The following is a 12566-nucleotide window of genomic DNA, read 5'->3' on the forward strand; positions in this document are numbered from 1 at the left end:
GGGCTTCCTATCATTCAAAAATGAATGACTCACATTATACTCACTCAACATTGATCTTGTCATGTCAATCAAAATTCTATTCTTCCTTTCAACTAGGCCATTCGATTGAGGAGTGTACTTAGCCAAGAATTGATGCCTAATTCCAAACTCATAACAAAGCTCATTAATTCTTGTATTCTTGAACTCACTTTGATTGTCACTTCTCACTTTCTTGATGGTTGTTATAAAAATGAGCATTTCAAATTCATCTAAAGGGTACAAAATACCTACTAGTTTAATACAGGATAAACTCGTTGGAGAAATAATTCTTCAAATGGCATTCTCGTTTTGAATGCATATCATTATTACAAGTGTGTTACCCATGGTAAGTTGGTAACATGGAGTGATTATGTTTTTGCAACAAGGCACTGGATGTTAACATGACAACAAGTACATATTGTATTATTTGCTTTACTTTAGCAAAATGTCCTGATCCATCATGATGACATAAATTCCGAACAGTTCTGAATTCCCATGGTAACTGTTGATAATTCTGGATGGTACAATCTGTCACTCTAATATATGACTTCTGCATATAGACATCTTACAAAGCTAAACTTCGGCAAAGAACTCACATGAACATTGCTAAGATGAAGATGAGACTCCAAATCAGCCTGGTACATCACTTCCATCAAGCAGATCACAGGTAAAATCATTGTCTGCAAGGTCTACTTTGTCCGCCTTGACAACAACATCTAGTTGAAGAGGAACAAAGCTCCGAGCAGGGCCATAGAAATGAGGAAAATAGTTATTATCATCACTTGCCTCATAAATTAACCCATCTGCAAGCTAAGAACAAGCACATGAAACTCAGTACACAATACATAATAAGTTATTATCTGAACATAATTACAGGCACATTGCTGAGAGTATATAGAAAAACTATAAATTGGCAAAGTTATAATAGAAAAACAGAAACAACATGACTTCTTATCCATGTAGACATACAAATAATTAACTTGTGTGTTGGTATTGTGTATATGCAACCTCCCATAAAAATAAGTAATAAACATGAGCAGTAAAGCATTCTAGATCTATATTATACGAAAGGGACACCACAACTTTGCAAATACTAGAATAGTTAGAAAGCAACAAATTAACAATTGATAGGATTTAAATATACCTTGGTAGCGTCAATTTGCAGTAGGTATAGATCATTCCTACCCAGGAAGAAGTTTTTTAAAGTCATCTTCACCTTCACCAGGTCCAAGAATTAAACAATGTTTAGTTCTCGGGAAAAAGTATATAAGAGTGACAGCATAAAAAATGGAAGGAATTCATATTGAAAACACATTCAAGTAAAATCAAAAGATATATCCAGCTTTGATTATATAGCAATAGTAGTCAAGAATAGAAATGACAAAGAATTACATTGAGTAAACATAATGGAATTCATGCATCTTGTAGGACCTGGAAAGGCTAACATTTTAAGTTTCTAACTTGTTGGCAATAAGTAAACAATGTACTTATTGATGGAGTAATGATATTCAAACAATTATTTGGGATCACATATAGAGAACAATCATATACATATATCAGCACTCAGCAGAATATTTTAAGAGAATAAAATTGCATAGTTTGATGATTTCTGGTAAATCATACTTCAGTTTCAATTGCTCTTTAGAATAGCACAACACAACTATATATCAGTCTTGTAAAATATATCAATACAATACAGAAGGAGCCCAAAAAGGAAGAAAATGTTATACGAGTAAACAAATACAAAATGAGTTGGCAGGCGTATCCATTTGCAAGATTGAATCATACTATACACCACTAGCGGAGCCTAGTAGAGGCCATACTGGCTCTGGCCCCCCCTTGGCTAAGAAAGATTAATGAAGAATTACATATATATTTGCAAGTCTAAACAGTCCATCTAGATAGATGCATATTCTAAGCTTGCTTCCCTGCAAACTGTGCATTTAATGACCTCATGGCCCATCTATCTCCAGCCAGTGTTACTAGCTGAACAAAACTGTCATTAATCTGGTAATAAAGCTAGCTTTATCGATTGTCTATGGACAATTTGAACCCTCCCACAATTACGAGTCAGGCTCACAGGAAATGTCTTGCTGCAGTTCCAGGCTCCAGCATGCTTACAGCTAAAACCCATTATGTACTCTGTATCTTAAATACATACAACATATTTAGCATTATCTTACGGTCAATTGACAGTCATCCTAAATAGCGTTAACCGTCAGCACGATCGAACTGTGAACACCTGGGCTTAAAAAAAGATTTTAAAAAAAAAAAAGAAACATGCCCCAAACCTCTACCCTGAGTTCTGTAACCACCAAAGCCCACGAAATGGATTAAAATTCTGAAATAACATAGCGCAAACCAACTGTGCAGTGAACACAGACCTGCTCCAAGCCATAGATTCCAGAGCTGGATGACCTATCCCAAGTACCATACAACTCAAGAACGCAAGAACAACCCAAATCTGTTCCAGCAAGCGAACAGTTCTCTGCGGAAGTACGGACTGTGGGAATTTTAGGCAGGGGCGTAGGCCGTAAGAAATCAAAAGGTGGGGTTACCTGGCTTAGGTCGCTGAGATGGATGCAGCCAGTGGAGCGGTCGAGGTCGCCTCCGAGGGTGGCGCCCGTACGCTGAAACTCCGCCCACTCGTCGCCCGTGCTGATCCGGTACACGAACGCCGGCTTTGCCATCGCTGGTCTCTCTCTCTCTCTCTCAGGAGACGACGGTCCAAGAGATTCGGACGGCCCAAGCGGCCCAGCATCTATCTTAACCATGCTGTGCTTGTGGATTTTTCTATTTGAAAATTAAATAATCTAATCCAAGTCAATCGTCGTGTAAAACTCGAACGCTTCTAAGTGCAACCTTGTAGTAAAAAAATCTTATATGATATGAAATTATAATATTTCCAATATATCAATCTTCTTATATCTTATACACTTTTTATTATAACACATAATATGTTAAGCACCACAGTAGAAAGCAGGAATTTCACAAGAATTAATTTATTTTTAAGAGAAAAGCTAGGAAAAGAAAATTTTCTATGTTTCAAATGAGCAGGAACAGTGGGAATTCTTGTCTTCATTCTCTACAAACAGCACCCTAGTTCATGTTAGGGAGATTTTTACAGTAATGTTCTCCTCGCGGTGTTCGTCCGCCCGGACGCTTACATTCGTGGGCCGCGACGCAAGTCCAAACGATTTCCTCCTATCCGCTCATCCAAATCTCCAGACACCATAGTTTCTCAAAAGAAAATCACTGCAGCGGAGTTCGGCCAACGCACAGCTCCGCAATGCTCCACCCGCGCAGCTCACGGTGACCGGCCGGGGTGAAGGTTGCCCGCGCACCGGCACTGCTAGCGCTCGCACGTCCAGACGGGGCATCCGAACGCCCACACCTATAGTCGCTTCCCGCGCCATTTCGCGTGCCCATGCGGGGCACACGCCGCCCAAAGGCACCCGTCCAAGAGCTGCCTCAAGCTGCCGCTGACCATTGCTACAGGGCGTGGTCTGCCCGCCGCCACTAACCATTGTGGAGGTGAGAAACACTGCTGGAAATCTGATCCACACCGACCAGATGAAGGTCCGCTGCACTCGTCCAATCTACTTTTGAAACATCCAGATACAACACTTACAACATAGAAAAAGAAGACAGATGAAACACTTGAAACATGCTTCTGAAAACACTTACAAAAACACCTGAAAACACTAGAAAACTGTTGCAAACATACGTAATATCCAGATAAAACACTCGCAACATATGCGTAAAACATATGCAACATCCAAATAAACACACTTGCAACATACGTCCAAAAACACAGATAAAAATCGAGGAACAGACCCTTGCAATATACGTGTACAACCATCGCAACATATGCAACATCCCGATCTACTTTTACAACATCCATCTAAAACACTTGCAACATACCTCTGAAACATTTGAAACACTTGAAACATACGCTTTGCAACATGCATTTTTCGCCCTTCTTCTTCTTCCGTGCGACGCTGAGAAGAGCGGGAAATGGCCGGGTCCGGCCAGCCGGTGATAGAGGATGGTGGCGTGGCCTAGCAGCGGCCTTCTCTCAGAACGACGAATTTTGTGCCACTGGCGAGCTCTACACCGGGGAACTCCACCACGTCGATGAGTCTTCATTCTCCCAAGCAACAAGGAGATGTTGCGCTAAAACCGCATATTGCAAGCGTCTGTTTCAAGTGTTTCAAATGTTTCATATGTTTGTTACAAGTGTTTTATATCAATGTTGCAAAAATATATTAGGATGTTGCAATGGTATTTCAAGTGTATGTTCCAAATGTTTTACTTTGTGTTTCATATGTATGTTGCAAAAGTAGATCTAGATGTTGCATATACATGCATGTTGCATGCGTATGTTTTAAGTATTTCATACGTGTGTTGCAAGTGTTTTGAAATGGCTACACACGTGTTTTCCTAGTGTTTCAGACGAATGTTGCAAGTTTTTAACCGTTTCGGACGTATGTTTGCATGTATTACAAAAGTAGATTTGGTGTTACACATGTTGCAGTGGGACCCACCTACCGCAGCCGCCTGCTACAGCTGTTGCACATGGGAGCGGGAAACGGAGCCGCGTGGGCCCCACGTGAAGCAGGCATAGCAGCATGCATACGCACGGGCACGACGTGGGCCCCCATGTGAAGCAGGCGCAGGCGTGCTAGCAGGTGCAACAACATGTATGCGCGTGGGCGTCCGGGCGCTAGCCAGATCGAAAATTTTATAGGTGATAAAATTCCAATAAAACCGATAATCTCGTTTATTGATGAGATCTAGTAAAATGTATTTATCAACAAAAAAAATCTAATTTTACTAGTCCACCTATGTATGAAAGCGTGATATTCTCTTGAATCAATATTATATGTGCTAGTTCTTTTTTCTTTTGCGACGAAAGAAGAATTATATTAGATAATAGGTACATCAACACGTTACGAGCACTCTGGATTACACAAATATCTAGAAAACTAATTTTTATCTAAATTATACTCACGCTGTGAATAGCTCCATATCTCAAAACTAAACCTATACGACGCTTTGTGGTATGGATAACCGCAAAGACAAAGCAAACACTCTATAAAACGCCTAAGAATATATGCCCAACGAACAACGGCCTGACGTCAAATAATGTTTTGGAGACAACTCATGCAACCGAGTTTCTTCGCACTCATTTGCTTACAGGTCGGAATCGCATGAAGGTTCAAGCTGATGACCACATAACGAATCATGAATATCAAGTCGATGATCAAGTTCTCCTGAAGCAAAAAACGTATGCTCAAACTTCTGTGATCAACGCCATATCCCAAATTGGCTTAAAGTTCTTTTTCCCTTTCAAGATCTTGGAACATATTGGTGCTGCCGCATACAAAATTGGAGTTGCCAAATGGTTCACAAGTTCATCTTGCATTCCATGTCTTGTAGCTCAAGAGCTTTGCTGCTAATCATTCTCCAGTTTTTGCTCAGTTGCCACCACAGGTCAATCTGAAGAATCCAGCTCAGATCGTTGAACGACGGCTTGTCAAGAAGGGCAATTAGGCAATTCCCTGAGTCCTCATGCGCTGTACAAGTTTACCGAATGGTGCCACAACATGGGAGGACAACTACGTTCTCAAGAAGACATTTCCATATGCATAGAGCCATAGAGGTGGGGGACGAAGTCACAGCCGACAATACAGCAAGCTGAAGATGAAAACGGGAAGTCAGTGTTGTATCACAGAGAAAACCAAGTCATTATTATCTGAACTCTGAAGTTTGGACCTAAGGAAAGGAAGCGGCCTTCTTCAGTCGTACTTTTCAGCGAATATTGTTTTTTTTTTCTCACAACAAATCAGCCTTAGCATCAACATAAGTCAAATTTCAGCGAAACAAACAGGGCGGCACACACCGTTGATTCGATCTCGCCAGCAGCTTATCTGAGATCGAAATTTGATCTCGGCAACAGCTACCGGTGTTACATGATGTAGAGAATATCCTCTATTGGTGGTGGTTGGGAACGGAAAATAATTCTCGGTTCCAAAGTCAAAGCCGGTTCAAGTTTCTTGTTCGCCAATTGCCATACGCGGCATGCTGCAACATCGTGTCCACACAAAATGGAACATGTTATCACATTCCATCAAAGTCACAGTTACAAATGAGGTCTACCCAAACGTTCACAATCATATAAAACCCCTAAAACGTTCCTAAATCTATATAGTAAAATGCAAGATTTTTTCAAACTACGTGAAACTCCAGCATTTAATCAAGGCAAGAGGCCGGGTAACAATGATCGAGTAATTGACACAGGCATCATCACATACTACAGAGTAGTAGTACATGGCTAGTTGACAAAGGCACATCTCTTCCTGATCTCCCCCTGGTCGCCGGTGAGCACGCCGACCCTGCCCATGTTCACCATGGACGCCCCAAAGTCCCTGAGGAACGCCGCCTCCGACGACCCGGCGCCGTCCCTGTAGCGGTACACGAGCGCCCGCGTCTCCTCGTTCCTGAGCAGCGCCTCGTCGGAGTGGAAGAGCGCCCTCCGCTTCACGACCAGGCCGTAGTAGGCCGTGTCGAACGTCGTGGAGCTGCCCGGCACCATCTCCAGCTCCGTCGTGTTGTCCCTGCGCCTCCGGCACTGCTGCCTCAGCTTCGCGGCGTACGCGCCGTCCAGCGTCGGGTCGCTGTCGCTGTGCGCCGTGTAGTTGCGCAGACGCTTGGCGATCGACGGGCAGTGCGACTTCCCGATCGCGTGGGCACCTGGATCCATGGCAGCACGTACGGTTTTCAGGTCACATCTCCAAGGAAATATTTCAAAATAAAAAATACAGCAAAGTGAACTGATTCTTTTTTTTTTTACTAAGTGAACTGATTCTTGAATGGTGTGGTGTGCCCTTCTTCACTTTCGAGAAAAAAGGACTTTTTTTCAAAATAAATGTTGAATAGTCTGCACTGTTACTACTTGGGAAAAAAACCCACGTTTTTGGTATGATAGAAAATTTTAAGCCATTTTTTATCTTCGTCAAATGAAAAGCCAATAACTTTTAATAAGTCGATCTGACGGTACTAATATGTAACATTTTTTCTTTTTTTCTTTGTACTCTTCGTCTTCAATCAAATAAGGCCCTGTTTAGATCCCACCCAAAATTCAAAATTTTTCAAGATTCCTCGTCACATCAAATCTTGCGGCATATGCATGGAGCATTAAATGTAGGTAAAAAGAAGAGTAAAATGCACCCTGGATACTTAAACTATTGGAGCATTACCATCTAGGTACTCGAACTGAAAAAGCTACCACATGGGTACTTAAATTATGAGGCATTATCATCTGGGTACTCGAACTAAAAAATCTCCCACTTAGGTACTTAAACTATTGGGACATTACCATCTGGGTACGCGAGTGGGCGCGGGAAAATGAATTTTGATTCTTTTTCTTTTTTTGAAAATGGATGAATAGTATTGAAATTTGTTATTTTTGTAAAAAAATAATTAGAGCTCCAAACATTCTAAAAATTTTGAGACTTTTCCCTGTGTGCCATTATAAAAGATCGTAATCCCTTGTGTGCCCCTGAAAAAATTCAGCGGTCTTCAGCGCCACTACTCCAACTTTTTCGTGTCATCCATGCCACTTCCGTCAGTTTGGGCTCTAACGCCGTTAAACTGCAGGTGTGAAAAGACGAAAATGCCCTTAAGTTCAAATATGTTATTAATTTTTTTTGAGCATCTTAATGACTTCAAATGAAAAAACTCAAAACTAGAAAGTTGTAGATCTCGTCGAGATCTATAATTTTCATATAAATTTTTTTTTCATTTAATTTCGCAAAAAAAATAATATAATTTTTCTAAGATATATTAATCATATCAAATTATATTTTTTTGTATGTAACTTGGAAAATGAATAGTTTTTGTATGTTTAAAAATTACCTCTTTTAATTAATAAATGAACTTCCATAAATTTTATAATTAAAATAAATAAATGTCCAAAAAGAGGCGGCGTACCTGTGCTCGCCTGCTCGCTCGCACACAGTTAGGCCGCCTCTTTTTGACATTATTTATTTTAATTATAAAATTTATGGAAGTTCATTTATTAATTAAAAGAGGTAATTTTTAAACATACAAAAACTATTCATTTTCCAAGTTTCATATTTTTTCTAGGTAGAGTACATCATATAGAGGCTACACAAAAAATTTTAGAATGTTTGGAGCTCTAATTATTTTTTTACAAAAATAACAAATTCCAGTACTATTCATCCATTTTCAGAAAAAGAAAAAGAATCAAAATTCATTTTCCCGTGCCCACTCGCGTACCCAGATGGTAATGACCCAATAGTTTAAGTACCCAAGTGGGAGGTTTTTTAGTTCGAGTACCTAGATGGTAATGCCCCATAGTTTAAGTACCCAGGTGGTAGCTTTTTCAGTTCGAGTACCTAGATGGTAATGCCTCAATAATTTAAGTACCCAGGGTGCATTTTTACTCTAAAAAGAATAACTAATTACACAGTTTGCCCGTAATTGGCGAGACGAATCTTTTAAGCCTAAATAGTCCATAATTGGACAATTTTTGTCAAATACAAACGAAAGTGCTACAGTAGCCTAAAGCCAAAAAAATCCGCATCTAAACGGGGCCTAAATAAAAATCCAGTAGGGGACCACCCCTCCTGTTTGCCTAAGAAAACGTTTTTCTGTTTTTTTAGCATAAGCTACATTTCCTATATTTCAAATTTTCAATTTGAGATTCTGCGTACTATGAGCTGAAATACAGTAATTGTCCTCGGCATCTTGTGCAGATTAGATTAACAAACAAACCCCATCGAAATTGGTAAGGCAACTTGTGCAGATCAGATTAATACGGACCGGTACTGTACCTGAGAGAACAGCGAGATCCTTGACGCTGAGGTTCTTGGAAGCGAACCTCCTGATGAGCTTGCGGATGCCATCCATGGAGTCCGGCAGGTTCTTGACGGCCTCCTTGGCGCTGGAGACGCGGCCGTCCCGCCTGCCGGTCTCCACCTGGTAGAGGTTGCCGTCCTTGCTCCACCCTCCCTTGGTCACCTCCTTGGTGGCCTGCTTGTTGGGTTGCAGTCAGCCATTGCCCATTTCTTCGAGCCTTAGAGGAAGGAAGGAGGGAGGGAGCGTAGATAGCAGCATACCAGGGAGACGGCGTCCCTGGCGGCGATGGCGAGGATGTCGGCACAGGAGACGGTGCCGGGGCATCGTTTCTCCAGCGCCGCCTTGATGTCGTCGATGACGTCGAAGGCGTCCAGCGTGAGGTTGGGCTTGGCGTCCTTCTCCGCCGTGTTCCCCTTGGTGGAGTTGATGAGCACAGACCCCTCGCAGCCCTGCACCAATGGCGATGGGGAGGGTCAGGGAACAGGGAAGGGATTATCGTCAGAGTATCACTTGATGACCAAAGTGAATAAGTGATGGAGTTTGTTTCAACTTGAAACAACATCCAGTAAATTAAAGGAGACGCTTTTGAGAGATTCGCGTGTGGAATCTTTGCTTTCTGCCCTGTTACGCTTTTCTTTTTTTAAAAGAAAGAAAAGAAAAGTCTCAGTCAGGTTTGTTCGTGCACAACTGACTGAAAATCATTAGAACCTGCATTGGATACCACTGAATCCTGATGAAAATAAAAGAGCCGGGCACTTTGCAATGAAACCATATACTACTAATCTACTCCTAGAAGTAGAAGACAGCAATGGAATCGGAGCCGTACCCTGACGAAGCAGTCGTGGAAGTGAAGCCTGAGCAGCGGCGCATTGGCCGTGGGATCCTCGTGGACGGCCTTGGCGACGATCCTGCGGACGATCGCCTCGGCGTCCGGGCACGGGTCCTTGTAGAACCCGACCCTGAGCTTACTAGCAGCGTCGCCGTAGCCGTTGCCATGGGCAGCTGGCGAAGCAGCCAGCAGCAGCAGCAGGGGAAGCACGAGGAGGAGAGCAGGAGGAGGAAGAACCGGTCGCGCTGCCATGGCAGTGTAGCGCAGTATCACAAGCGCAGGCGGCTGCTGCTGCTGCCTAGGCCTGGACGACGCAGCTCAGCTGCAGTGAGAACTGAGGAATCGGTTGCTTCGCTTTGCCTCCCCTGGTTTGGCGGCTCGAGCCTCGAGCTGCGCACATGAGCTGAAGAGCAGAGCAAGTGCTTGGGCCTTTTTAGATTGCCTCAAAATTTCAAGTTTTTTCACTCTCTCTCCATCACATCAATTTTTGGACGCATGCATGGAGCATTAAATATAGGTAAAAGAAATAACTAATTGCACAGTTTAGTTGTAAATCACGAGACGAATCTTTTGAGCCTAGTTAGTCCATGATCGGACAAAATTTGTCAAATACAAACAAAACGTGCTACAGTGTCCAGATTGCAAAAAATTGCAATCTAAACGTCCGCGGGATAGGAGTATATATTTAGTCTGTGTAGATGGGCGAAATTTAGGAATTTAGCTACCGTAGTATTTTCGTTTTTATTTAGTAATTAGTTTTCAATCATGGACTAATTAGGCTCAAAACGTCCGTCTCGTGATTTCCAATTAAGCTGTGCAATTTGTTTTTTTCGTCTACATTTAATGCTCTATGCACGTATCGTAAAATTCGATGTGATGGATACTGTAGTATTTTTGGAGGAAAGTTTTTAGACCCTTATTACATAGGAGTACTCCCTCCGTCCCAAAATAAGTGACGTTTTCGCTTCCCAAGAAACGACTACCGGCAATTATATATTAAAATATATAAATATTTATGCTAAGTAATTAGTATCATCGAAAAAATCTTTTTGTCTAGTTTTTTAACAAATTTATTTGAAGATGTAAATATTACACGTATTTTCTACAAATCGAGTCAAACTTGTGGCACGAAAACTCAAAACGTCTTTTATTTTGGGACCGAGGGAGTAGAATAGAAAGCGATGCGTGGGAGTGGATGCCATTGCCAATGCCAGTATGCTACATCGGTCCGCGAGATCTCGGGCAGCGCTGCCAGCGTCGTTTCTCCCGTCTGTCATGGCCGCCGCATCGTGCCATGTGATTGGCCATGGATTTCCGGGTTCTTAGCTAGGGATGGGTGTACCGTGTACGTATACGTATACCTGCCACGGACGGGATGTCATTGCTTGCTTATTCTTACGATAGGTCTTCCATCGTCTTTTACCACTGTAAACACAATTGTCTGATTTCCCCTACTGTAAACGAAGAATTACAGGTAGCAAGTTCGAGTTTACTGTCGTGCTCTTGTTGCGCTTGCGATAGGTGTCAGTCTGACAGAACAGATGGGTATCCGTAGTAGTATCACTGAACACGGAGTTTTACAGGTGTCATTAACCAATGATTTACTACTACTACTTGGGAACATTGCACGGGAGATGTTCCTGACAATGCAAGGAGTAGTTGTTGATTAGTAGCTAGGGTCGGCACTGTATAATTTATATAGTACGGGTTAAACTAAAGAGCAGATCGATCAGGCAGTCAGAGCTAGCAATAGTGCTTAGAATTAGGCTGTGTTCAGCTCGTGAAATGAAAATTTTTGGATGTCACATCGGACGTTTCGGGGATGTCGGAAGAGGTTTTCGGATACTAATAAAAAAACTAATTACATAGCTCGCCTGGAAACTGCGAGACGAATTTATTAAGCCTAATTAATCCATCATTAACGCATGTTAGTACTGTAGCACTTATGGCTAATCATAGACTAATTAGTCTTAAAACATTCGTCTCGCGATTTCCAATCAAACTGTGCAATTAGTTTTTTTTCGTCTATATTTAATACTCCATGCATGTGCTGCAAGATTCGATGTGATAGTTTAGGGTGAAAATTTTTGGGAACTAAACCAGACCTTATGGTGACGGGAACGGGCTTCTCAAGGGCCCGAGTGCAGATCACGTGGTCGGGGAGGAGGGATTTACTTTGCTGGAGCTCTATGATTTGTGATCTCATTGCTGGCCCCGATCTTATCTGCTGCAGGCCAGCAGCTTGCATGCATTGTTTAGGCAACATTTGACCAAGTTTTTACTGCTGTTCGTTCTACATTAAATGGGGGGAAAGTAGTAGTTTATGGTCTGTTTGTTTCTCTTCAAAGTTTTAAAGTAATCATCCTATACAAGCTCCCCCAGTGTTCACTAGATCAAAGAAAAAGAAAGCAACAAATCCCCCCTATGCATTGTTTAGGCAACATTTGACCAGAGCACTATGATTCGTGATCTCATTGCTGGCCCCGATCTTATCTGCTGCAAGCCAGCAGCTTGCATGCATTGTTTAGGCAACATTTGACCAAGTTTTTACTGTTGTTCGTTCTACATCAAATGGGGGGAAAGTAGTAGTTTATGGTCTGTTTGTTTCTCTTCAAAGTTTTAAAGTAATCATCCTATACAAGCTCCCCCAGTGTACACTAGATCGAAGAAAAAGAAAGCAACAAATCGCCCCCCCCCCCCCCCCCCCCCCCCCCCCGCACACTATGATTCGTGATCTCATTGCTGGCCCCGATCTTATCTGCTGCAGGCCAGCAGCTTGCATGCATTGTTTAGGCAACATTTGACCAAGTTTTTACTGCTGTTCGTTCTACAT

General features: G+C 42.1%; 2 protein-coding genes across 2 annotated transcripts; both read right to left on the bottom strand.

Annotated features, from left to right (window-relative positions):
• Positions 1-420: 420 nt before the first annotated feature.
• Positions 421-2734, bottom strand: LOC136538716 (uncharacterized). The gene is made up of 3 exons (XM_066530680.1): positions 2577-2734; positions 1163-1234; positions 421-828 (listed from the first exon to the last, which is right to left on the bottom strand). Exons 1-3 carry the CDS (start codon positions 2706-2708, stop codon positions 649-651), a joined length of 384 nt encoding a protein of 127 aa, XP_066386777.1. The 5' UTR covers positions 2709-2734; the 3' UTR covers positions 421-648.
• A 3384-nt stretch (positions 2735-6118) lies between these two features.
• Positions 6119-10111, bottom strand: LOC136538717 (peroxidase 27-like). The gene is made up of 4 exons (XM_066530681.1): positions 9731-10111; positions 9165-9353; positions 8880-9078; positions 6119-6774 (listed from the first exon to the last, which is right to left on the bottom strand). Exons 1-4 carry the CDS (start codon positions 9983-9985, stop codon positions 6356-6358), a joined length of 1062 nt encoding a protein of 353 aa, XP_066386778.1. The 5' UTR covers positions 9986-10111; the 3' UTR covers positions 6119-6355.
• Between the last annotated feature and the right edge of the window lie 2455 nt (positions 10112-12566).

Source organism: Miscanthus floridulus, chromosome 2, assembly GCF_019320115.1.
Source record: "Miscanthus floridulus cultivar M001 chromosome 2, ASM1932011v1, whole genome shotgun sequence".
Classification (NCBI taxonomy): Eukaryota; Viridiplantae; Streptophyta; class Magnoliopsida; order Poales; family Poaceae; genus Miscanthus; species Miscanthus floridulus.

Coding starts and splice junctions, on each gene's coding strand:
- LOC136538716 (XM_066530680.1), bottom strand. CDS start 2,708: ATGGCAAAGCCGGCGTTCGTGTACCGGATCAGCACGGGCGACGAGTGG. Junction 1,235..2,576: donor ATCTCAGCGACCTAAGCCAG/GTAACCCCACCT, acceptor GACCTGGTGAAG/GTGAAGATGACTTTAAAAAA. Junction 829..1,162: donor TGCAAATTGACGCTACCAAG/GTATATTTAAAT, acceptor GCTTGTTCTTAG/CTTGCAGATGGGTTAATTTA.
- LOC136538717 (XM_066530681.1), bottom strand. CDS start 9,985: ATGGCAGCGCGACCGGTTCTTCCTCCTCCTGCTCTCCTCCTCGTGCTT. Junction 9,079..9,164: donor CCAGGGACGCCGTCTCCCTG/GTATGCTGCTAT, acceptor CCCAACAAGCAG/GCCACCAAGGAGGTGACCAA. Junction 6,775..8,879: donor GGATCTCGCTGTTCTCTCAG/GTACAGTACCGG, acceptor CCATGGATCCAG/GTGCCCACGCGATCGGGAAG.